Source organism: Pituophis catenifer, unplaced genomic scaffold, assembly GCF_029215685.1.
Source record: "Pituophis catenifer annectens isolate HBS135680 unplaced genomic scaffold, rPitCat1.0.hap2 SCAF_1, whole genome shotgun sequence".
Lineage (NCBI taxonomy): Eukaryota > Metazoa > Chordata > Lepidosauria > Squamata > Colubridae > Pituophis > Pituophis catenifer.
This window is the reverse complement of record NW_027256881.1, coordinates 107,238,362-107,262,597: the sequence shown is the minus strand read 5'-3', so window position 1 is coordinate 107,262,597 and position 24,236 is coordinate 107,238,362. Positions and strand designations below refer to the sequence as shown.

The 24,236-nt window shown below is 36.3% G+C and overlaps 1 protein-coding gene across 3 annotated transcripts in view; it reads left to right on the top strand.

Moving 5' to 3' along the window:
* KLHL32 (kelch like family member 32) overlaps positions 1 to 24,236 on the top strand; it is a 71,509-nt gene that overhangs the window by 25,304 nt on the left and 21,969 nt on the right. For 2 of the 3 annotated variants that reach the window (XM_070953828.1, XM_070953838.1), the window contains one exon: positions 15,104 to 15,319. The exons of the other annotated variant lie outside the window; for it this stretch is intronic. In XM_070953828.1, the coding sequence (XP_070809929.1) occupies positions 15,104 to 15,319 (216 nt within the window). The remainder of the gene's footprint in view (positions 1 to 15,103; positions 15,320 to 24,236) is intronic. 3 annotated transcript variants of the gene reach the window in all.

Here is a 24,236-nt window from a genome sequence, read left to right as displayed (position 1 = left end):
CTTGAACTAAAAACATAATTTGCAGGACTGTATATTGAAAGCCTTCTCTTTTTCTGCATCCAACAAAGCTAAAAACGGTGATAGATGTTTACTAACTAACAAAGCTAGTATGTAAACTATAAGTTTAATTTTATCTGGGTCATGATGTATTTATAGAATCAGATTACGTAAGGTTGTTTATTGTAAGTAAATAAACTTCTCTAATCTTCTTGCAATGCATCTGTTAAAAATTTAGCAAAAGCACTTAATAGAGATACCAACTGTAATCTGCAGTGGATCAGGTCCTTATCAGCTTTCAAACTTTCAGTTATATAAGCTTCATAATAAGAAAATGACAGGGCCTCCTTTCTCACCCCCAATAAAATATTTAATATATTTTCAAAAGTAGAGATTCCTTTTTTATCCCATTCTCTATCTGGCCCAGAGGCCTTTCTGGATGCTGTTATATCAATAATCTCATAGATTTTTCTGTAGCGTTGTAGACGCAACTAAACTCTCTTAAACTAAGATTTCTGAATGACATTGCATTTTAAAAAAAATTGCTTGTTGCCCATAACTCTATTAGGGTGGTACAGTGGCTCAATGGTTAAGATGCTGAGCTTGTTGGCTGGAAAGCTGGCAGCCCAGGTTAAAGACCTGAATGCCGCATGATGGGGTGAGCTCCAATATTGGCCCCAGTTCCTGCCAAACTAGCAGTTCGAAAGGATGCAAATGCGAGTAGATAAATAGGTACCACTTCGCTGGGAAGGTAACAGCGCTCCGTGACATCATGCTGGCTACATGACTGCAAAAATGTATTTGGATAATAATGGCTCAATGGCCTTGAAATGGAGATGAGCACTGTCCCGTATAGTCGGCAACGACTAGTGGAGTAAAATCTGCAGGGACTCCTTTTTTATAACTCTCATTTGTTGAATATAAAACCTAAAATTTGAAAATGAATTTCATTATAATTTCTATGAATTAGCCAATTGAATCCCTTTAATAGACATTATGTTACTTTTCTTCAGATGTTTTAGGTGAAAACCCAATAACTCCCTGTTCCAATATGTTTGTTTCATTGGTTTTATTCCATATTCCATTTCCAACGCATATAATTGATCTGGCTGTAATTTAACGAATATAAAAAACAATATGCATTCTGAGTTTGATTTGTAGAATACACTTTCAGTGCTTCTTTTAATTCCAATTTTCATATTCTATGCTGCAGCGCACACATCTTTTTCCTCCAGGAGGTGTAGGCTATTATCTCACCATAAATATATGCTTATCCCAATCTGCCCTTTCTATTTATTTGAGAAAAAAAGAGTAAAAAAACCCACTATATCTTTTTTTTTTTTTTTTTTTGTGGTGGTTCAACAAATTGAGAGTCTTCCGGCAAAGAATTATTAAAATACCATCTGATGAGATTTTACTTTTCAAAACCAATGATAATACTACTGGTGTGTGATCAGAAATGAGCTTGTTTAATTTAGTTTGTTATGGTTGTAGATCAGAGTAACTTAAAATAATAAAATAGGTACATCAAAATTGAAACATGAGTAAAATAATATATCCCATGTGAACCCATACGAAAATTACATTAACATAAAATACTTGCATGTACACTTTCTGAAGCAACTGTTTACATTCCATCATAGCCAGTAGAGAGAAACTGGCTGTATTTCCTGAGGTTTCTACTTCCTGATCAGCTCACAGGAAACTCAGAGATCATTGTCAATCCTGCTTAAATACTGAGTTGTGGTGGGAGAAATACATGTACACATTGAATTTCTCTATAAAAGAATACAGTGCAACACTGCATGATCTACAATTTTGATTTTCCCCTATCTAAAAGTCAAGAGTAGATGCTATTCTTTAGGAACGTTGCAAGATCTGTTCTGTAAAAGAGTAGACAGATGAGCAGTTACAGTGGCCAATGTAACATCTCTTCTTATAAAATAAAATAAAATAAAAATTAATTTAAATGAATAGATGATACATGCTACAAGTGCTTGAGTTTCAGTGAATGCTATTCCAGCCTCTGCTGAAAGAACTGAGTTTGGGATGCATTGTGGAATCAGGAATACATCCTTTTAAAAACCCAATTGAACAACTTCTAGAAAACTTTTTCTTGTAATCACTTATTTGAAAGGCTGTGCTTCCAACTATGACTTTCAAAACTTTCTGTTCACTAGATACATAATTACCTTCTTTCATATGAAGAAGTCTAAAAATGTTCACTTTCCATTAATCCTGTTGGGAGATTAATACATATTGTAATATTTTTTTCATGCAGGATTCGTATTAATTCTTCCTGCATTTTAAACAAGTTTCATTTAAAAGTTGCCTTTTCTTTCATGACTATTTTTTCCTCAAGATTAGTTGTTGAAGCTAGCAAATGATTTGTCCCTCTTTCAGAATTCTCATTTATCTTTTTTCATTCACTAATTTCTCAGTTTTCATCATAAACAAATCAGTTGTGCTTTTTGGTTCATTCCTTTTTTCATATGTATGTCTAAAATAGATGTATTCTTAAACCATGTATCTGAAACCTATCATTTTCTCAGATGTTCATCTCTCCTCATTCTCATTCATTCTTCGTCTCCAAATGGCCTAGGTACTCTTTTTGTATTCAGCTCACATTTATTCAGGATGTTATGGATTTTTTCTCTAAACTCATTCCCTATTCTTCCATTTTCACCATTCACTAGAACATAACAAGTAGTTATCACTAATCTAAGGTTTCATACTCCATCAGTAACAAACTGGATGATATCAATACATACTTTCTGGTACATATTACATAATCTTTTTTTTTTTCATTTAATGTATGCCTTACTTCCCTGCATGCATTCTTCAGTTCTGTTTCACAAAATCAAACTATCTTCATGCATACTTATGGCATTCTTTGTCTTTCTTTTTATTTCACAAAAGCCCAACATATCTATTTTGCTTGTCTGTTTTCCTCTATTCATTAATTTATGAAGGGGTCCTTGGTGCTCTCTGAGCTTGGTTGCTTTCTTGCAGACGTATTGTTATCCAAACTAGGTAACATCATCAAGAAAACAGCCAAGTTCATAGAGTACCAATGACTCCTCATTTCATCCCAAACTACAAATATTCTCCTTTATTGGTATCATTAATTTATGCCTTTTCTTTTCTTAGATACAAATTACAATGTGCTCCATATGCCTTAGTCATCAGTGGTAGCTACCTTGTTTCCCCCCAAATAAGAACATCCCCTGATAATAAGCCCAATTGGGCTTTTGAGCTCATGGCAGTAAAACGAAGTGCTTATTTTAGGGTTCAAAAAAATATAAGACAGGGTCTTATTTTCAGGGAAACATGGTAATTGCCTTCACAGGTTATGATGATGATAATACTAAAAAAGAATATAATGCTTAGTTTGGTCATCTTTTATCCAAAAATCATGGTTAACCTCAGTGAAGGCCCCATTCTTCTATGCCGGTTAAGCTCTATAATAAACTACTATAATATTGTTTTCTCCATTTCATTATTTAGGAGGTACATGAACTGTCCTGACACTCAGAGTGTAGTCAAAGCTGAACCATTCCAATGCCTTGGATTGGCCAGCCCTTGGCACAAAATTTGGTCCTTATGGTTTTTTCTATTTACTCCCAGTATTTGTTCCCTCTTATGGAGTTTTCAGAATTGCTTACAAGAAGATATAAGTATATTTGAATTCAATTTTTTAAAATTCATTTAATAAAAAGTTAAAAATAATTTAAGAAAGTAATTAAAATTTAATTAATCAAAACAAGAAAACTCTCACAGTGTAATGTTAATTTCCACCAAATAAAAAGTCCTGATTTACGACTGTCTGTAGGCTATGCCTTCAGGCAGTTACTTTAACTAATAGATTTCACAGGGTGAATAATTCTTTTCCTTTAAAAAAAAAAAAGTCAAACAAGAGATAGGAGTCATTAGATAAAGCAACTTCCTTATGGATATGCATCAAGAACTTGCATTTGAATATTCCTTGTTTCTGGTATGATGAGATCTGTACTGAATGATATTGAACTGTACATATTTCATGCAATATATGCTTTAATTTATATTTTTTCGATAAGGAGAACTGACCAATATATGTAATTAAGAGGTATCCCATAACTGTTACCACATTTCAACTAAGAGAAGTTGCTTGTTTTGATGAGGAGCATCAGATTATAAAGAGTTCCAGAATACGTAAGAACTATCTATTTTAGAGAAATCCCTATTATTATTACCAATGAACAGTAGATGGCAGTATGAGTCCACTAGTTTGAATAAATTAAGGCATTAGAAAGGGGGAAAAAATGAAAAGAAATTATTTATTTTGCTCCATATTAGTCTTGTGACCTAATCAGTAAAAAAGTCATTATTCACACAACACTGGGCAATATGCATTGTAATTTTTAACAAATAATGGGGAACTGTTAACGGTTTCGCAGGAAATACAGCCCTGTCTTGTGCAGCAATGGTCATTTATCATTGCACTTTGTGAAATCTCTCATTTGTTCTAATTTGAATGTAAATGACTCTAAGGTTTTACAAATAAGGTGACAGACTCACATAAATGTAATTGCAGGGTTCATCTCTCTCTTTTTATATATCACTCATTAAGTTATGAATTAAATACATCGTATTAAACCAGGGGCATGTCCAATGATGATATTGTAATGGCAAATTACTCCATGCTATTAGAGGTGTATTTTTTATTCATGGACATTAATTTGTCATTAAACGGCATTAGTTTAGCACTTTTATGTGGGAGACGTGACCTGAAAGAGGAGACTTGCTGCTGTAATGCAAGAGAAGAGAAATATGAATACCAGATACATGTCACTCTTTAAGCTCTTCAAATGAAATGGAGGAAAATTTATATCAGCTTCTCTAGGCCTATCCACCCACATGAACAAATTCTTTTTTAAATTGGTTTTTATCCATGTTCAGAGACATCTCTGAAGAATGAGTAGCCTTCATTTTAAAAACCCTGTTTCCCATTCAAAAGCTATGGAGAGAGGTGAAGATGGGAAAATGTTAAGTTCATCTTCACAAGTCTCCCAGATTTTTGCTGAGTTTTGATTGATTACTCCTTTCAGCAATCAAAAATAGTGACAATAATCTATTTTGCTTTTAGTAAGGAAAAGTAACTTATTTGGTAGGCTAATGTTGTATACCATAACAATATAGAAAACAAAAAATCCAAAGAGTTGCTTTTTTTTTTTAAAAAAAAACCCTATTTGGATTTAATTGACTCTTTCAGAAATATTTAACCAAAAGTTAAATTGACAGGAGAAGGGAAGACTTTGGGCATAAGGAATTAATTTTTAAACTCTGTCTACCCTTCCTTCTCTTCAGTTCTGCCAGTGAAGAAGGATTCACAGAATATTTGAAATAGGTGGTATCTGTATGCATCAATAATTAGTTGTATATCAATGGTTTGTGATGGGTGTATACTAAACATGAAGAAAGATACTATAAGTGGGAGGAAAATGAATTCTCAAGTCCCAAGATCTTTCAGTCTCTCAACCAAGGTTAAAAAGAAAGCTTCCTTTTTTTGGTATTCTTCAGGCATTGAAGGAGACAAGGGAGACCAAGGTTAAAGCACATGGGCATACCTAAATTAAAACAAAGTATAGTTAGCACTGAAGTGACAACAGGCCAAATACTGAAAAGAGAAACAAAGGCAAAATGGCGAAGAAAAATCAAGAGAGGGAATACAGGAAGCCATGGGATGCATTTGAATATTTAACCGCACTCATGGGATAATAATACCATTATATTTGCCATTGTCTCTAAGAATTAAGTCTTTTAGGACATTTCCCCAAATACCAGTCGTGGTGAATTGAAGATGCCAGAAAACACTTAACATTTGGTCTAAATTTCTTTTTGTGTCCGTGGGTTTGCCCCCTGTAAAGCATTTCTATTTATACAGGTAAAATGACATTTAAGACTTTGAAGAGTTGATATAGCTGTAGTGTTTCAATTCCTATTTTCACTAAGACTGACTGATTCTCGGAAGCATTTCTGTGAAATCTGAAAAAAAAAAAATATAGAGAACCTTAAATGGCTTTTCTGAATTCAGTTGTAGGCTTACATTTCTTTTTACTGCATTTTGCATTTAGTAAATCTAAAAAATACTATGTTCTTCCTCTCTGTCTTCAAGCATGTGTAATTGCGTATATATATTTGGGAGAGAGGGAAAAATTATATATATTTTATGTATGATTTCCACATAATTTTAGTAAATTGTCCACTGAATTACATGTGTATATACGTATATTGGAAATGGAGCAGTAATACCTTGACTTACAACTGTTCTCTAATCCAAAAAATAAAGCAGGTGGGGTAACAACTGGGTATGATGCCTTGGATATTAATGGCTTGGCTCAGCAATGGAATTCTAAAGCTGTATACACTTTTTCTGTCTTAATTATGCATTCATTAGAAGCTTTTATACCCAACAGAATAAAGTAAATATTTTTTGATCTCTGTAGTGTGCTCCCAGATTGTAGATTTGCACAGCAGGGTCTTGATAATCTGAATAAATTGTATTTCCCCAAGGAGTTTATCTTTCAAATAAGGTCATAAAGAAGTACAGCCTCTCCCCATAGTTCTCCTTGTGTTTTTCTTTCCTTTTTATAGCACAGCACACAGGAACAGAGGTATATTGTACTCAGTTCAGTTGTGTGCGTGGTTGTGATTAACTTTCATTTATCAGCCTGTTATTGATATACATCCTTTTCTATGGCATATGCAGTGATTTTTTAAAAAAGCAACAACAAAGAAAAAACAAATGTGAAATGTGAAATAATACTAAAAGAAAAAGTTCATTTGTTGTTATACTATGTGGTATTTTACATCACTGTTGCTGTGTGTGCGTATGTGTGTGTGTATGTATACATCAGGGGTGGTATTCACTTACCTTTGCTCCCGGTTCACAAATGTGAGCACTCGCGCGTGCCTCCTCCCCACATGCACAGAGCCTTCTGCGCATGCACAGAGAGTCAAAAACAGGACGTGATGACGTCCGGGCAGGTGGGCGGACCCCATTGCCGGCACTACCAGATCACCCGATCCGGATAGCGCCGGCTGAATTTCACCACTGGTATACATTCATACTGTAAAGAAATACCTATTTAGACCTGCATGTCATGTAAATGTATAAAACATGTACCGCATTGTGAAGCAGGAGAAACACTCTGAAAAATATCTTGGTAGTTAATTCATGTTGCCAATCTATTATGATAAAATTATTTATCAATATATCTTCATTGTTAAATCTCTCAGTAAACTATTCTTATGCATGTTTACTCAAAGCTAAGGCTCAATAAATTCAATAGTATTTCCAGAAAATTGTTATATTAACATTGAAAAGTCTATGTTTTATTGTTTACGATAAACTTCTAAGACGTTTTGGTGGTTGGCACTATGCATAGTCTAATCAATAATAATACAGTATTATAATTATGGTACACCCATTGTCAGCTTCAATTACTATGTAATTTTTGCACACTGAATAAATGTTAATTTGTATAATAAATAAATGAACAATTTGTACATGATTTAAGCAGGGGGTATAATATCCCTGTTTAGAATTTGTTACATTTAGTTGAATTCTACCATGAAAATATAAGGAGAGCAATTTCAGTTTAGTTACATGCTCTGTTTTAATTATAAGGAAAGTAAGCAAGGTAATTATAACACAGGTTTGTTTATTTATTACTACTCTTTGTATGCTGCCTGTTAGTTAGTGTGAGTGTTGAAAAGTGGAATAGCCTGTTTTCAATAGTGACTGTGATGAATGATTAGCAGTGGGCTTGTTTACTTGTCAGACTTAAGAGTGAATCTGGAGGCTAGTGATTCCATGTAAGATTTGAAAACTGAATGGGGAAAATTGTTGTCTCCTGAAGTTTTCTGTGGTATTACAGTCCCACCTAAAAGTAACAGTAGTTCAGCATAAGGTAATAGAGATTGGAATGCTGGCTGTTGAGTTAGGAAAAGAGGACAAGTGCAAAATGTTGAGGTGGTTCAATGAAGAAGATTAGGGAAACAACGGAATATGCTTGGGAATCTCTAAAACAAGTTACCTAAATGGATACAGTAAATCGTACAGTTGCAAGAAACAGCTGTGACTGGATTTCAGGCTGGGTTTTTGGGATATACGATCATTAGATTTGGGCAACGTTTAAAATTTGATTCAAATTATGTTTTATGAAATAATTCTTTTGAATCAATATTTTGAAACAATTTCTAGCATCGAATCAAGTACCTTTTAATCTTTTTTTTAAAAAAATTCTGGAATGATGGAGATTTGATGACATTTTGACTTTGTAAAGTCTCAGACATTGTGAATGTGGACTATGCACAGGGGTGTGTGATGACTGACAATATTGGGCATTCATTTCAATGTACAGTCTATAAGAACTATCACAAATAAATATATTCATAGAGTTGGACATTCAATGGTTCAGACCATTGAATGTAAACTTTATAAATACTACGATCCAAGTGATCCAAACAGATATTCAGTCTTTCACTTGAACACATTCCAATATAAATGAGCTCGTTATGTTTCTTGGTATTTGGTCCATTGTCAAATTGCTCTTACTTCTAGGACTTGGTCTTTAATTTTTACAATAATCCAGAATCTGACTTCTTTTAAGTTAGGAATTGCAATAAAAAAGCAAATTGGAATTGATTTGTGATTGTGAGGAGGTCCTTCAGAGAAGTTAACATGGCAGTAGTTCACAGCGAATGTGAAAGTCAACCATGAGCAAAGTCCTTTGGATGACTTTGTGGTTCAGTGTAGGCCAGGGCTAGGGCTGTTTGCCTGTCTAGAATCAGTGGTGAGCCAGCAATGGAGTAACTGCAGCTAAAGACTTCTGATCAGTTATTTGGTGATATGCTGTGATAAGCTGGAGGCATTGCCACTCATCTGATGAACATTTGTCAGTAGTGTGCTGGCAATAGCGATAGAATTGACTGTGTTCTTCAGGTGATGGTGGCTAGTTTAGTTGGGGTAGCTTTTCCATTTCTACTTGTGGTGACGGCAAGTCCAGGGTTACCTCCCTTAGAGTTTTGGAGGGTGTGAACACCCAGTGAAAGTTTTGAGTAACACTGGAAGCATGAGTAGTATGGTGTATTGACTACAGGATTTATTTGTGTTTTGTGTTGCTATGAGGCCCACCACATTGGCAGTAACTATCTTATCTCTTAATAAGCCACAACAGAACTCAGAGGCATTGAAAGGTTTGTGGATGGTTCTGTTTTACAGGGGCATCATGGTTTTCCATTTTCTACTCCAAAAAACTGATTGAAGGTAAGAATAGGACCTGTGATCCACATCAAAAGTGGACATTGGTGGACAGTGTTGAGAAATGGTTATGTCTGGGCTACATTTGTTTCCTTTAGTGAGAGACATAGAGAATGATAGTGATTCCCCCAGTACTTCAGGTAAGCATTTCTGAATATAATTTAATACTCTCTTCACTGTCTTGAAGAGAGAAAGGGTAGAGGATGATGTTGTATCCCCAAAACCTGGTGGGTCAGCTAATTGAATGTTTGTGGTGTTAAGGGGGTCCTTTGTGAGCGAATGTATTATTGGGGGAGAGATGTGATGGAATATGATATTCAGCTGATGAAGCTGCATGCCAAAAAATGGTATGCTAAGTTGGCAGAATGCGTATAGCTGATTGGATAACCTACTTTTCAACCAGCAATAAGCCTTTTGGAAACAGAACGATAACAGTTGTATTAATCCTTGGAGTTAACTGAAGCACAGTTAACGTGGTTACCTGGAAGAGTTAGAATTTGGTGGCCCTGAAGAAGTGAATAGGGTCCTTGTGATTGAAATGCCTGTGTATTAGACTCATTATCTCTCCTGGTTGATTAAGGTTTCCCAGGAGATATTTGTAGTTGCCTTCAGGTACATCCAGGTGGTGTTGATTATTTCCTTGAGGGATGGGCTGGTTCTTCCAGTTCTTAAAAAGTAGTGGTGTGTCCTGTTCTCAAAAAAACCATTCCTCCATCCAGCAGTCCTAGACAGTTTTAATCCTAAAAAGGTAGACAGTTTGCATCTCCACGGGCTAAAAGGAAAAAGATTATGCAGACACTTTTCAGTTGGAATTCGGTTTGAGATACAGTACTGGGCTAGTATTGATTGCACTTGGTAGATGACCTGTGTAGGATCATGATTGGTGATAGTACAAATATATTATAAAACTAGATATCTCAAGGCGGGAAAATAGGCAGGAATTTTGAGCTCTGTGTCTGCTTGGATTTTGGCAGTGAAAATCCAGCTGAGATCTAGGCATGCATGGAACTTGGGGTTTTCCCCCCCTGCCTCTGCAGAGCGCTCTGCAGAGGTGAGGAGAGAAGGATTTTAAGCTATGTGTCTGCTTGGATTTTGGCTGTGGAGATCCAGGCAGGCACGGATCAGCAGGGAGCTCTTTCAGCTAGCCCCCAGAGACAAAAAAGGAGTATTCGCGGCAGGCAGCAGCAGCTTGCAATCTTCCCTGCTGGCTTCCCCATTAACTTTCTGGGGAAGCCTGCAGAGAAAATTGCAAATGACAATCACATGGTTATGGGGCACTTGACAACTGGTTGAAAATGCAAAAGCACCCAGATTGCGTTGATGTGACTGCAAGGGAGGATTGTAACATTTTATGATGGTCATAAGTGCTTTTCAGGCCAAAAAGCCCCCTATAGAGGCTTTCGTAACTTTGAATAGTCATTAAGTGAGGACTACCTGTATGTTTGTGGCTTGCCTTCACTCGTGCTGTATTTTTGTTGCATTGTGGGGTTTTGGTTTTGGTTTTTTGTTGTTATTTGTCATTTTGCTTTTATCCTTTTAAGCCTATGTCAGCATCCAGAGCAGAGGTGGTATTCAGCAGGTTCTGACCATTTCTGGAGAACCGGTAGTGGAAATGTTGAGTAGTTCGGAGAACCGGTAAATACCAGCTCTGACTGGCCCCAGCCCCTTCTATTCTCTGCCTCCCGAGTCCCAGCTGATTGGGAGGAAATGGGGATTTTGCAGTAACCTTCTCCTGGAGTGGGGAGGGAATGGAGATTTTACAGTATCCTTCCCCTGCCACACCCACCAAGACATGCCATGCTCACCAAGCCACATCCACAGAACCGGCAGTAAAAAAATTTAAATCCCACCAGTGATCCAATGCTGTTCACTAGTTGGGTGAACTAGTCAATCATTAAAAAAAAAAAAAAACAACTTAAACCCAATTTCTATATTCTGTTCTCTGGTATGAAAGAAATCATGCCTCAGTTGTCTTCTGTGTAATATGATAGTGAAAGAGGGCTATCGTGTCTCCCTTGACTCATCATTTTTCAAGGCCGAACATACCCAGTTCCCTCAATGTCTCATTATTAGGGTTAGTTTCTAATCTCTTGATAATTTTTGTTGATGAAAATGGGCTTCATTTCAGTGCATTATTGCTGAAATAAATTACTTTTGGGGCTCCTTAAAAAAACAAATATCTCTCTCTCATATATATTAAAATGTGATGCGAAAAGGCAGATAGCAAGGTCATGTTTCAAGCAGCTGATTTAATATTGGTGTGAGGATGCTAAAGAAAGTTAATCTTTTTAAAAACTTTCTATACTGTTAGCATTATGTTCCCAAAAGTCTTATTGCTGATTGGAAAGTAGGTTATCTGATCAGCTTTGCATCTCACCAACTCGGCATGCCACTTTTGGCGTGCAGCTTCATCAGCTGGATAGCAGGGTAGCACAGTGTATAATTTTAAGTCGAACAAGTGATTGGTATTACAGTGACAATAATTCTGTTGTAACAAGACTGATAGTTTCCAGGATTTAGAATTTAGATTTAGAACCATATTTAGTCTTCAATGGACAAGGATACATTCTAATATGAAATCATCATCACCATCTATCATTGTCATCACCATGTGGGGAAAAACGTTTTTCTTTATTTTTTATTGCTTTTAAAATAATTTTAAAAAAACAAAAAAACAAACACATTGATAATTATAATACAAAACCATATGTTCTCAAAGAAAAATGCATATAAAAATGCTTAAAAAGAAAAAAAACATTAAAGTATAATATATCATTATTACAGTTAATTATAATTCTACATATACATGTCTAATGTAGACAAATGCACACACACACAGTAGGTTTTTTAAAAATATATATAGCCCTTCACTTGCAACCACAATTGGGACCAAAATTACCCATTCCTAAACAAGGTGTTGTTAAAGGAGTAGCCCACAGTTTTACAACCTTTTTTTGCCACAGTTGTTAAGCGAATTACTACAGTTATTCACTCAGTCGTTAAATAAATCCAACTTTGCCTGTTGAAAGCCAGCTGGGAAAGTTGCAAATGGCAATCACATAATTCAGGGATGCTGCAACAATCATAAATTCATGTTGATTGCCAAGCACCTAAAATTTGATAATATGACCATGGGGATGCTATGATGGTTGTAAGTGTGAGGACTGATCATAAGTCACTTTTTTCAGTAATTTTGAATGGTTGCTAAATTAATAGTTGTAACCTGAGGACTACCTATACTTATCCATATGTATCCACTCATAAGTAGCAAGTATAATCAGGTATTCAAACCATTGAGTAAATGGGCCCATCATTTATCTTTTGAGTGTTGCAATGTCAGACTTTTAGCTGCAGTAAGGGCACAGAATACATTGATGTTGCCCAGTTGTCAAATTCCATGTATGTAGGTATGTAATTCAAGAGAATATTATTCTCTGAAAATTTTAGCTTTTGTCACACAGATATATATTACACACACATACACACAGATACATACATACACATATTCCACTACTTTTCCCCAAAATCAAATAAGTATACAGCATTGTAAAAGCATGTTTTAGAGATGTACTGTCCTTATTGCATCTCTCACAAAATGCTCTTAAGACAGTCCTTTTTTATCCACACATAACAGAGTCTAACAAATTTTAACTATTATTTTTTGTGGCATAAATTGTTGCTTAAGATCCATTGTAGAAGGAAGTTCTGGCTGAGGGATTCTGAGAGTTGAAGTCCACAAGTCTTAAAATTGCCCGGTTTCGATACTCTTGGTATAGGCAATATAGGAACCTCTAATTCTTTATTCTACAGATTTCTTAGCATTTTCCTATCAAATTGATTTCTTGATAACTAATATCTTTAAAAAATGAATAGTATTTTTTTTTTTTAGTTTTAAAGTGTTTAACAAATTCTAGTATCTCGGGTGGTCCAGAAGCTGGAGATGCTGCTGGCCCAAAAAATTTGTTAACAGTGTTGTAGCTGTAAATATTGCCATTGGGTTACGTGTTATAAATGAAATTTATTGCTTAACATAGAACTGTGATGGCGAACCTATGGCATGTGTGCAACAGGTGTCACACAGAGCCCTCTCTGCGGGCAGTGAGCCATCGCCCAGCTCAGCTTCACTGCGCGTGCGTGCACGCCTCCTGCCAGCCAGCTGATTTTTGGGATGCGCGGGGGTTGGGCGCATGTGGGAGATGCGTGTGCATGTGCAGGGTGGGTGGGGTGTGCATGTCTGGGGGATGGGGGAGTGTGTGGGGTGCGATGTGCCCCCGACGGCCCATATTTGGGCCCAGGAGGCTACAGGGAGGCCTATTAGGCCCAAAACAGGGGGGGGGGTGTCGCATGCACATGCACGGGAGGGGGCAGAGGGAATATGTGGGGAGTCATGTGCGCATGGCATGCTGGGTCACATGCACTATGGGTGCCGGCACACACCCGCGCTGTCGCGCGCACATGCGTGCTTTCGGCGAAGAGAAAAAGGTTAGCCATCACTGACATAGAATATGTTAAAATTCAACTGCGTTGTCTATTAGTTGATGCAAACTCAATATCTCTACTTCCATCCAATTCTTCCATGTTATCATCTTTTTCCCAATTTTTAAAATTGAGCTTTCTCATAAGGTCAATTTAGGCTGGAAAAGGGAGAAAATCTTTTTTTTTTTTAGACATTACATTCCAGAACTTTCTAACTGACATAATTGTTTCCAGAAATACTAGCTTCAGACTTGGAAAACTGAATCTACTCTCATCAATTGGTAATTGCATATTTTGTAAAGATATTCGTGGGATTGAAAAATACCTTAGAAATTTTGTAAGCAAAGAATTTATTTTCTGAAAATACTTTCCAGATATATGAACTGGAATTCCTCTCAGAATATAAATTAATCTGGGAATAATATTCATTTTGAAAGTGCTCATTTTTCTCCAAAGGGTGAGTTTTAATGACTCCCTTCTATTGATATTTGAAGAAAATTCTATATTTTATTTATATTACTGTACTTGTTATTAATTTAATTTTTTCTTTTGGTATATACATACCTATACCACATGGAGCAAAAAATGATACATGATAATGATTGAGAGTGCATTTAGAAAAAAAGGACAAATATGGTAACTGCTATTAAGAACGTAGCTGTTCATATTGATTGGGATTGGGAAAACTATTCTAGTTGTTTGTATTTTGAAAAATAATGACAACAATGTCATCAACAGTGGTATGTGCCATATCACAGTGCTTCTAAAAATTTAGGAAGTATGTGATGTGCTATGTAAGATATAAACCCAAAGATCCTTTTTGGAACTGATTGTATTGTTTTTAGCCTTTGATAAGGAGTGCCAAAACAAACTAACTAACTCAGGTTAGTGGTTGTTCTTTATATTCTCTTTGTGTTTTGGTGCTGAGTAGCAAAGAACAGCAAATGTTCTCATAAAGGACACAAAGAGGTTTATTTTGTAGAAGAAATCAGAGCATTTAGCAGTGTTGATTTGAATATTTTGAAAATGCATTTCCATCTGTTGTTATAGGATTATCCTAAATATTGCCAACATTTAATCCATTGAAACAAATTCTTTCACATCTCTATCTGTAGTTGTGTTATGAGATATAGATAGTGATGACATAAAATTGCAGTAGTAATTTATTCTAGGTTTAGCATGCTAAAATATGTTTATTTGCAGAAGGACAACTTTTTAAGTAGAATGATATTTCAATCTGAAGTTATCTTCCACTATAATTCTATAAGTTTTTATTAAATTATCATTCCTTCTAAACAATTTGTGTGTTTTGTTTTATTTGCCCAGGAGTTAAATAGCTTTAATTACTTGGATCTCTATAAACTTGCTGATCTTTTCAACCTAAATCTTCTGGAGAAAGCCGTGGTTGATTTTTTAGTGAAACATCTCTCAGAACTACTAAATAACCACCCCGATGAAGTCCTTGCGCTGCCATATTGTCTCATCCAAGAAGTTTTTAAAAGTGATCAACTCACGTCACTCAGCGAAGAACAAATCTGGCAGGTAATATACAAAGAATGATTAAACTGTTCAAAGACTAGTATTGTACATCCATAACTAGGAAACTAATTTATTGATTGATTAATCTTACGACTGTATCAAAGAAAATAAAAGTGGAATATAATGTCTATTTCCAAAATAAAAAGAGGTAAAAGACTACAGCAAATGACAAAAAACAATAAAAGAAAAGCATTAGGAATTAATTATTAGTGCAATATTAATTAATTATTGCCCCGAGGAAGTACTAGGGGGCATTCTGAAGACTGCTTTACTCCTTTGACAAGAATGCAAGTAAAACGTCATTGTTCCAGAGGAGGAGGGAGGGGTTGATAATATCCCAACATACTGAAGGCCTCCATATGCCAAGAAGGGGCTCTAAAATAGAGCAGGGGTTAACAAATACAGCTAATTGGTTGGGGGATTATATTCTCAGCTTTTGCTGCATAGCTTGTATCTTTACATTCTTAGCATAAGAGGCTCTTCGTATTCAATGCAGTCTACTTTACAGTTAGGAAAATATGCAGAGATAAGCTGAAATATGCTTTGCCAAAACCAAAAATAGATGTTCAGTTCATTTCTCTTATATTTAGTAATATTAGTCTGTGTATAATAACTATCAGTAGCAGTTTCCTTGAAGGACAAGATATACATCCCTAATAAGTAATTTGATGAAGTTGATCTTGGAGGAAGTGGCTGATAAATTGGCATGTCAACATGATCCTTTAAATCCCATAGCTATCACACTTCTTATCAGTGGAGATTGTCTGAAGTGTCCAAATGTCTGAACCGGGCTAAAATATAAATAGGCTTTGTCTGACTAAATTGAGTTTCTTAGTAAGAAATCTTTGTTGTATTTAAGTAGTTGGGCTTTTCAGAACTCAACATTCAAAGTAAAAAAGATGCTTTAGAGCGTATGGGACTATGCATGTAGTACCTCTCTGTAGATGTAGCACCTGAAGGCATGACATGAAGCAATGGATGGAAACTAATCAAGGCGAGAACCAACCTAGAAATAAAGAGAAATTTCCTGACAGTTAGGACAATTTAATCAGTGGAACAACTTGCCTCCAGAAGTTGTGAACGCTCCAACGCGGGAGGTTTTTAAGAAGAGATGGGACAACCATTTGTCTGAATTGTTATAGGGTTTCCTGCTTGAGCAGGGGGTTGGGCTAGAAGACTTCCAATGTCCCTTCCAACTCTGTTATTCTGTTCTGTAGATATTCAAACGAAAAGTTTTTCTGGGATTGTGCTGAAGCTGTGGAGGCCAGCTGCATAATCCTGGCAGGAAAGGGCAGCTTCTTTCAGAAGAAGGTGCTATGGATGAGTGCCCCATGCACTCTGAAGCACTTTTTTATGTTTGAATCTGAAGCGTTATACAATGCTATTAAATAATATATCCTCATCTCTTTACACTCTGCCCTGGAAGCATCTTAAACAGAAGCAGGAACTTCTTATGAATGGTGGATTCTGGCTGAAGAGTTTTAGTTCAGTGCCATTGTTTTGGAGCCATTCAACAGTTCAAAATTTCTCCTCCTTCCCCTACTTTGAGCAGGAGTGCAAAATTCACATCTTGGGGGGGGCGGGGGCAGGAATGAGTTTACCACATTCCAATGAGAGAAATGCAAGTGTGGAGTTGTCAGAAAATATGGCTTATATTGAAATGCAGTAGGATCACCATTTCCCCAAGTCATGAAGCATTATGAGAACCAGAACTTTTGCAGAACATTATGGTCTGTTTCTCCCCCCCACATGCTGCATGGTTCCCACAGCTATTTTTGCTTTTGTGCTTCTCTGCTGCCTCGCATTTGGTATTACGAATAGTGCGTTCGGTTATGACAAAAGTGCTGCTTTCTGAGTGACAGCAAGCACTGCACTGGCCATTCTAGGTGTTACTCTAATTGCCTCTCTAATGGTTACTAATGCCATTACCTAGAATCTTTAAGCTATTTTACTGCTGTGGGCAAAATGAATGAAACCAGAATTTCATTCCTGGACCTCTAGAATGAATTAAGACACACATAAATATTTGCCAATTTAAGCTTTGAGTGGGAAGTAAGTAACTGTTTTTGTTTTATCTTAGTAAATAAGCAATTCCTTCACAGTCAACCCAATACATGAAAATCAAATCAGGGCTGCTCTGTTGCCTCGAGTGTAGTTAAGTTCATCATTTTTGTTAAGGTTATACTGTTAAAGCAATATACCATGGAAGAATCTAATATTCAGCCCAGGGTGAAGATTGGGTATGCCAGAGGATTAGTGTCAGGGTGCTTTAGAGAAGTGAAACTTGATATACAGGCTGGAGCCAGAGCTACAGAATCTCATTAAATTGCTGAATTGTTCATTACTGAGCACTCTCTCTTTAATAAAGTGCTCATTGACTTTGACAAATCCCCATCCTATGTCTTAAAGGACAACAACAGGGTAAGAAGCATTGGAGAGGGAGGGGGCTCCTGGCTTCAAATTTGGGTGGGGGCATTGGTGGAAAAGCAGTAGGAAAGCTGGTGAAGAATACTACTCTCGTGTGTTAAATCGGTGAGGTGTTGGTAAAAGCCAGCTGCAGCCATGTTGTGTATGCACATGCATGAACAGGAAGAACTCTGATTAAGTATTCCCCCCCAAGGCATCATCCACTAGTTGTGCTTCCAATAAGCATCGACCACAAATTTAATGGTGTCTCTGCGCTTTCCTTTTCCCAAGGGCAGGGCGCTTGGAGTGGATAGCAATATTGCCTAGGCATAAATAATTCCTAAACTCTTGTTACTGAAATGATGACTCATATTCGGTATACTGGCTGAACAATTTAGAAGAAAAAATATTTATCTTGAATATTGGTAAGGCCAGGCTAAAGACAGATATGATGGTGGCTATCATGGAGTTCTGGTCACATGATCCTTGTGTAGATAGTTTCATAGTTCGTACTTTGCCAGGGAATGTCCCCGATTTGTGATAGCCAGTAAACAAGTGCTAATGCTTAAAAACTTGGTAAATGTTAAAAACAAACTCTGGGTAGAATTTGAATATAAGAAAATGCTACGATGCCAGCATTAGCATACTTGAATTCTTATACACCAAAAGGTTTTTTCTCTGATGAAAACACAGATGCCTTCTTTTCAAAATCAGACAGCAGCGGCATAAGTATCACCTTGCAGGCTATGACCCAATAAAGGTCACATCTTTTTATGAAAATATTTTGGGACTTGCTGTGTTTAACATCACAGTTAAATGTGCACAAAATGTAGAAAATCACAACATATTTTTTTCCTTTATTCTATGTTAATTTTCAAAGTCTGGCTCAGAAAGTAAGATAAAGACAATCTTTAGAGAAATTGCAATTTCACAGCACGTAGAAGGATTACAACAAGGATTGTCTGTTGCAAAAACCTCAGGACAGCCAAGGATCTGATGAGTATCAACTCTGTACTCTTAGATGTTTGGGAATTCTGGCTAATAAATTTCTGCAAGCCTAAAATATTATTAATATTATTGTTTGGTCCCATAGTCAGCCAGATGGTTAGACTGAATTTGGCATTTTTATCTACAGTACCTATTGGGTTAGGCAGATGATGTTGTTATAGGTATCGTAGCAGGATGTAAGCTATTCAAGTAGAGCTGCCTTTTGCAATTTACTGACAGTAATTTTGTCAATACCATAGTATTCAAATGGTATCTCTGTTGTTTTAGGATTGCACCCAAGGTGCCTATTACTATTGGTAGTATCTTTGCTTTCTTTTGCCACAGTTCTTCTACTTCTATTTGCAGACTTTGTATTTTGTTATTTTCTCTCTTTCTTTGTCTTCTCTTCTGCTGTCTCCAGATATTACAGCATCCACTATTCAGACCTTTTGTCTTTCTTAACAACAATCTGTTGATAAATCTGCTGTTAAATCTGGGGTGTTATGTGGTGCAGACACACAGACACACGTCAATTGAAAAGTAAGGCTTTATACTATATACACAGAGGTTGAGGTAGCAAAAATAGATCCTCTTATGGTTTCATGCTTTGTGGCTTGTGTGATGTGATTTTAAAAAAGGAGAGAACAATTCTCACAATCTAACAGCCATACTTCAGAGACCATCCTAGATGAGGAAAGCCTGGTCTGGGAGAAAGACATATCTCTCTCCCCTGCTTCCCCATTTCTGTGTTGGAAATATACTTTCTTAGAATATGCTATGCTGTTCACAGTTCTTGACTTTGTTGAATAGAAAATATATTATCACCAGATAGGAAAAGACTGAAATAAAAAGAGGTAACAGAACAGCAAGCAACCACATTGAAAGAATGAAGCACAGCAGTTTGTAGGAAGACAGGAGGGCAAAACATGAAGACATCCTGTGTGGGTGTTCAGAATTTGGGAGTTATAGTCCAAAATACTTGAAGGACCCTAGATCACTTATTCCTTGCTTTATTGAATATGCATTATTGTGTTGGCATATTGTGTTGCCTTTTGGTTTAGACAGCTCATTTGAAGGATAGGGAATGATGAGTTTGGAAATGAGAATTTAAAAAGACAAGAGTTGAATTTGATTCATATGTTAACAATATGTTTGGCTATTTTGAATTTAGAATAGATCCAAATATGTCATAGTGTGAAATCCTTATTTTCAGAATGTGTCTTTATTTTGTAACTCTGTGGTAGGCCTACATTCTTTGCTTCCATTTTTATTTTAGAGGTAGAAAAATAATAAAAACAGGAAAAAATGTTCAATGTCTTTTGGCTGGTTGCACCAGAAACTTGATCTGGATACATTCCTAGTCTGTATTTCGATTGATTCTGGGTAAGTCTGATATAATCAGTTATGTTTTTCTGCTGATTTTACATAGTAATACTATAATCTTAAACATACAGATAGTCGTTAACAATATTTAGCACAATGACTACATTTGAATATGTCTTCTAGAGGTCTTTCTGTTCTTTTTCTACAGAACTGAAGGAAAAAAATAGAGTAACTCAGCTTCAACATAAGATATTCAAGGTTTTTAAAAAGTCTTTGATTTCATTAGGATTTAGTTACATCTAACCTCTCAAGGTACCATTTCTTGTAACTTCTTAAAACTGGTAGGGCTTAATGTTTTGTCTCATAAATTTGGGAGCATGCATACAGTATATGCAATCCTCTTTAACCTTTTTCACAGACGAAATTGTTTTATAACTTTTATAATGACTTTTTTCTGAACTATTTTAGCAGTGTTTTCTTACTTAAGCTGACATAATAGGGTATTCTTTCCAGATTTTTCCTATATTTATTTTTAAACACACACACCTTTATAACTATGTGATAGTTAAAATAAAATCTGCCCTCCTCTTTCATTTTTATTGTCTGTTTTACAGACCAACCAAGCATTGCTGAAATTCACTGTTTTGCTTTATTTAGGTAACTACCATATTTGAATGGTCAATGTAGTTTCATTGCCAGAATTCAGAAATGTCCCCTATATTGGTGTGCTTCCTCTATCCTGGAAGGCTGAATAGCAGAGTATAACTAAAAATATGCTTTCTTTGGCTTTCTAAAAAGAAAAAGAAAGTGCGGTTTTACACTTTGGTCTGGGGCTCTGAATCTACATACATATAAATAAAAAAATCATTAAAATCAAAGGGCATGATTTCAAAAGGAATATTTTTTCGAATTGAAGGTAGGGTTTTTAAAGTGTATGTGCTTCAAAAAGAACAGTGGCTTAATTTAGCTCTTGATCAGATTGACTCCTTTTTGAGATTTGGCCCCTCATCTCACAATTGAGAGTTCATGTCCCCTACATTCTGGGTGGGGTGATTGGCTCAAGATCAATCCTAGCAAAACCAACCAAGTAGCTGTGGGTTGGGGGGAGTCATCTGGAATCGGGGAGTTTTCATCTTTGGTTCTAAATAAGACTGCACTGCTCCAGGCAGACCTAATGCATAATTTGGAATGTCTATAGAGATTTTCAGTCATCCAGGTCATGGTTGTCCCAAAGGTGCCTTTTTAAGAAGCAACTGGACTTTCTGGTTTTTCTTTGAAGACGTTTTCTTTGAAGAGCTGAAAAAGCTTCTTGGATGAGAAGCAAAACATCTTCAAAGAAAAACCAGAAAGTCCAGTTGCCTCTTGAAAAACAATATTTGGGGCATAATTTGGAAGTTTCCCAGACTTCCTGAAGAATAGGTGGCATCTGAGGCTCAGAGAACCTTTGTACAAATCAATCTTTTATGCCAGTTGCATCGTTACCCTACGCAGTGTCAATCATGCTTTAGTCACCTCATCTGTTATTACCTGAACATGCTCAACATTGAGCTGCCCTTCAGACCACTCATATCACTAGTCTAGAATGCAACAACATGAGCAGTTATGATCATACCTTAGTGTTTCCATGTAACCTCACTGCTTTGCAAAGTCTACTGGTTCCTCCTGATCTTCCAGGTGCAAAACAACATGCTGCTTATTTGGGAGATCACTTGTCTCAGATTACTTCTGCCCTTCTGATAAGATCTGACAAAGATGGGCATGATCCAGGTTCCTGCTGTAAAATAGTGCCATCTGAATAAATAAATGAATTTCAGATACTCTGGCCAAACTTTAAGATTGAGCCCAGGAATGGGATACTAAGCTTGTTAACTTTGTAGAATCTTACTCAAAGGATTTTACTGTGGACTCTAATGCAGTCTGTTATAAGAACCTTAGAGCATAGGAACATATTTTTCTACCAAGAGGAACATTTTATTATAGTGTTGTATGCTGAAATTTTAAGGCAAATAGGTCCTCAGTTGGCTATTGCAACTTTCTGATTAGAAAATTAAAGCAGTGTAATTATAGCTGCATAATCTCCTATGATGCTGAGCTTTAGTCCTTGACTGGGCAGTTCATAAAGTGCCCTATTATTTTCTGTTAGCTCTTTGATGATGTTCTTTTTGAAACTGATTAGAGAAGGAAAAATCATCCTTAGTTGTAGTGTTCTGTCTCCTTTCCTTTCTGCAAAAGTTGAGCCCATTCCATTTTTTAAAAACCTCACAATAAGCTTCTGAAGTAAGTCTGAGAAATAAGCGTACTTGGTGGTTTTTAAATGGACTGATCTACATTTTTGAACTCAATTTGTCTTTTTTTTTAAAGTTTTTTATTTCATAATCAAACAAACATACAATATATAATCTATCAGTCAATATATCATCTGAATACATCTTTTTTCCATCTTACTTCTCCAATAATAGTTGTATCTTAATATTATCATTTCATTTATTATTACATTTCCCCCACATTTACTTTTCTATTAAAACATTTATCTATTCAACACTTTTATCCCAACCCAACCTTTGTCCCTCCCTCCCCACCCCACCACCCCCGACTTCCCAGGGTTCCCAAAAACAGGGTTTTCAATTTGTCTTTTGTTGATTTCTCCAAACACACAAATTTTGTCTCCTGTTCTGTTCTGTTCTATATTAATTCATTTGAAAAGTAGCTTCCTAAGTGGGGAGATGGACAGGCTGTCAGACCAGCAAGAATTCTGAGACTCTTTACATTATTTCTTTCCAGAATTCTGTTGCCTTGGAAAGAATAAGAAGGACCCAGGGGATATACAAGTAAAGTAAAAAGTTGCTGGTTCTCCAAACAGCATTGGTTGCTTTCCCTTCACTTTTAGCTTGGAGAGGTGAAGAACATGAACAGTCACATCACGGAATGTTTTTAAATATAGAACACAAGTCAGACTTGAAACAAAATGTTTCATGGTATTATAGCTTCATTGTATTATGTAGTCTTTCACATAAGACTACAGCTGCTGATCACTGCAAGAATTTCAAAAGATTGGTGACATGAAATATAATAATAATAAGGACTGCTTTTCAAACAAAGCAGGTCAGTAATACTGCTGAAGGATGATCTTCTTCTCTTCAGCCAGATACAGCTGCTTATTGCTACTGCTGTTTCTGCTGTAAGTCAGTGATCTGTTAAGCATCTTTGATCATGGGAATGTTTTTTTTTACATGCTACACAATAATTTCCTTTAAGCATCTTTAAGTCCCATTGATTTCAGTGGGAAAGAGTGAATTGCACACTTAATGGCTTCCCATGGAAACTAATGGGACTCAAGCGTATTTAAATTAGACTGGATCATGCCCACTTAACATTGCTACATTTACATATCTGCCAATAGTTAATAAGCTCGGGGGCACACTAATATTGCTGTAGCTACAATTAAGGGTAGGTGCATGTAAAAGGACACGGAGATAAATTCTGTTTGCCGGGTAGGTACAAACTGGAAGTAAATTTATGAAATATGAAGCTCTTTGAATAAGCTTCGGCCTTCTTTCTCTGCTTTGCCTTTCTTCAGATACAAATTAATCTCCTCTGCTAAGCCTCTTGTTTTGCTGCAGTGTCCTGAATGCTGATGTACTGTGGGGAAATACGATTGGCTAGATGTATGTGATGCAGCTCAAGAACATAAAGGTGTCTTGCAGTTTTCCACTTAAAACACCTACTTTGCTCAGTGATAAAATGAGGTTGCCTTTGGCACTTTTATTTTAATAGTTACTAGAATCTCAAAAAAACAACAATGTGGTAGAATTATGCAAAGCTAGCTGAGAGAGTTTAGGAGTATGGGGTGAGTTAGCAATGCCTGGAATATTCTGTTCCCCTTTGCTCATAATTAAGAGTATCAGACTGTTAGCTTTAATTCATAATAGATTAAGTAAGAACATAGTTCTTTGGTTATTCGGGTTTTTTCCCACGTAAAATTGAAAGTGTCTTGGCGACGTTTCGACGAAGTCTCATTCGTCATCTTCAGGCCGGTGTTTTCGGCTTCATCCAGGAAGGGCAGTTGGTTGTTAGCTTCTGTTTCCTTGGTGAATTGTATTTTGCGAAGAGATCCAGCAAAGAATCATTCCCAGAGAGAAATCATCCAGATGCCCTAAGCTCTATGGTCTCCCCAAGATACACAAAGAAGGAACCCCACTTAGAC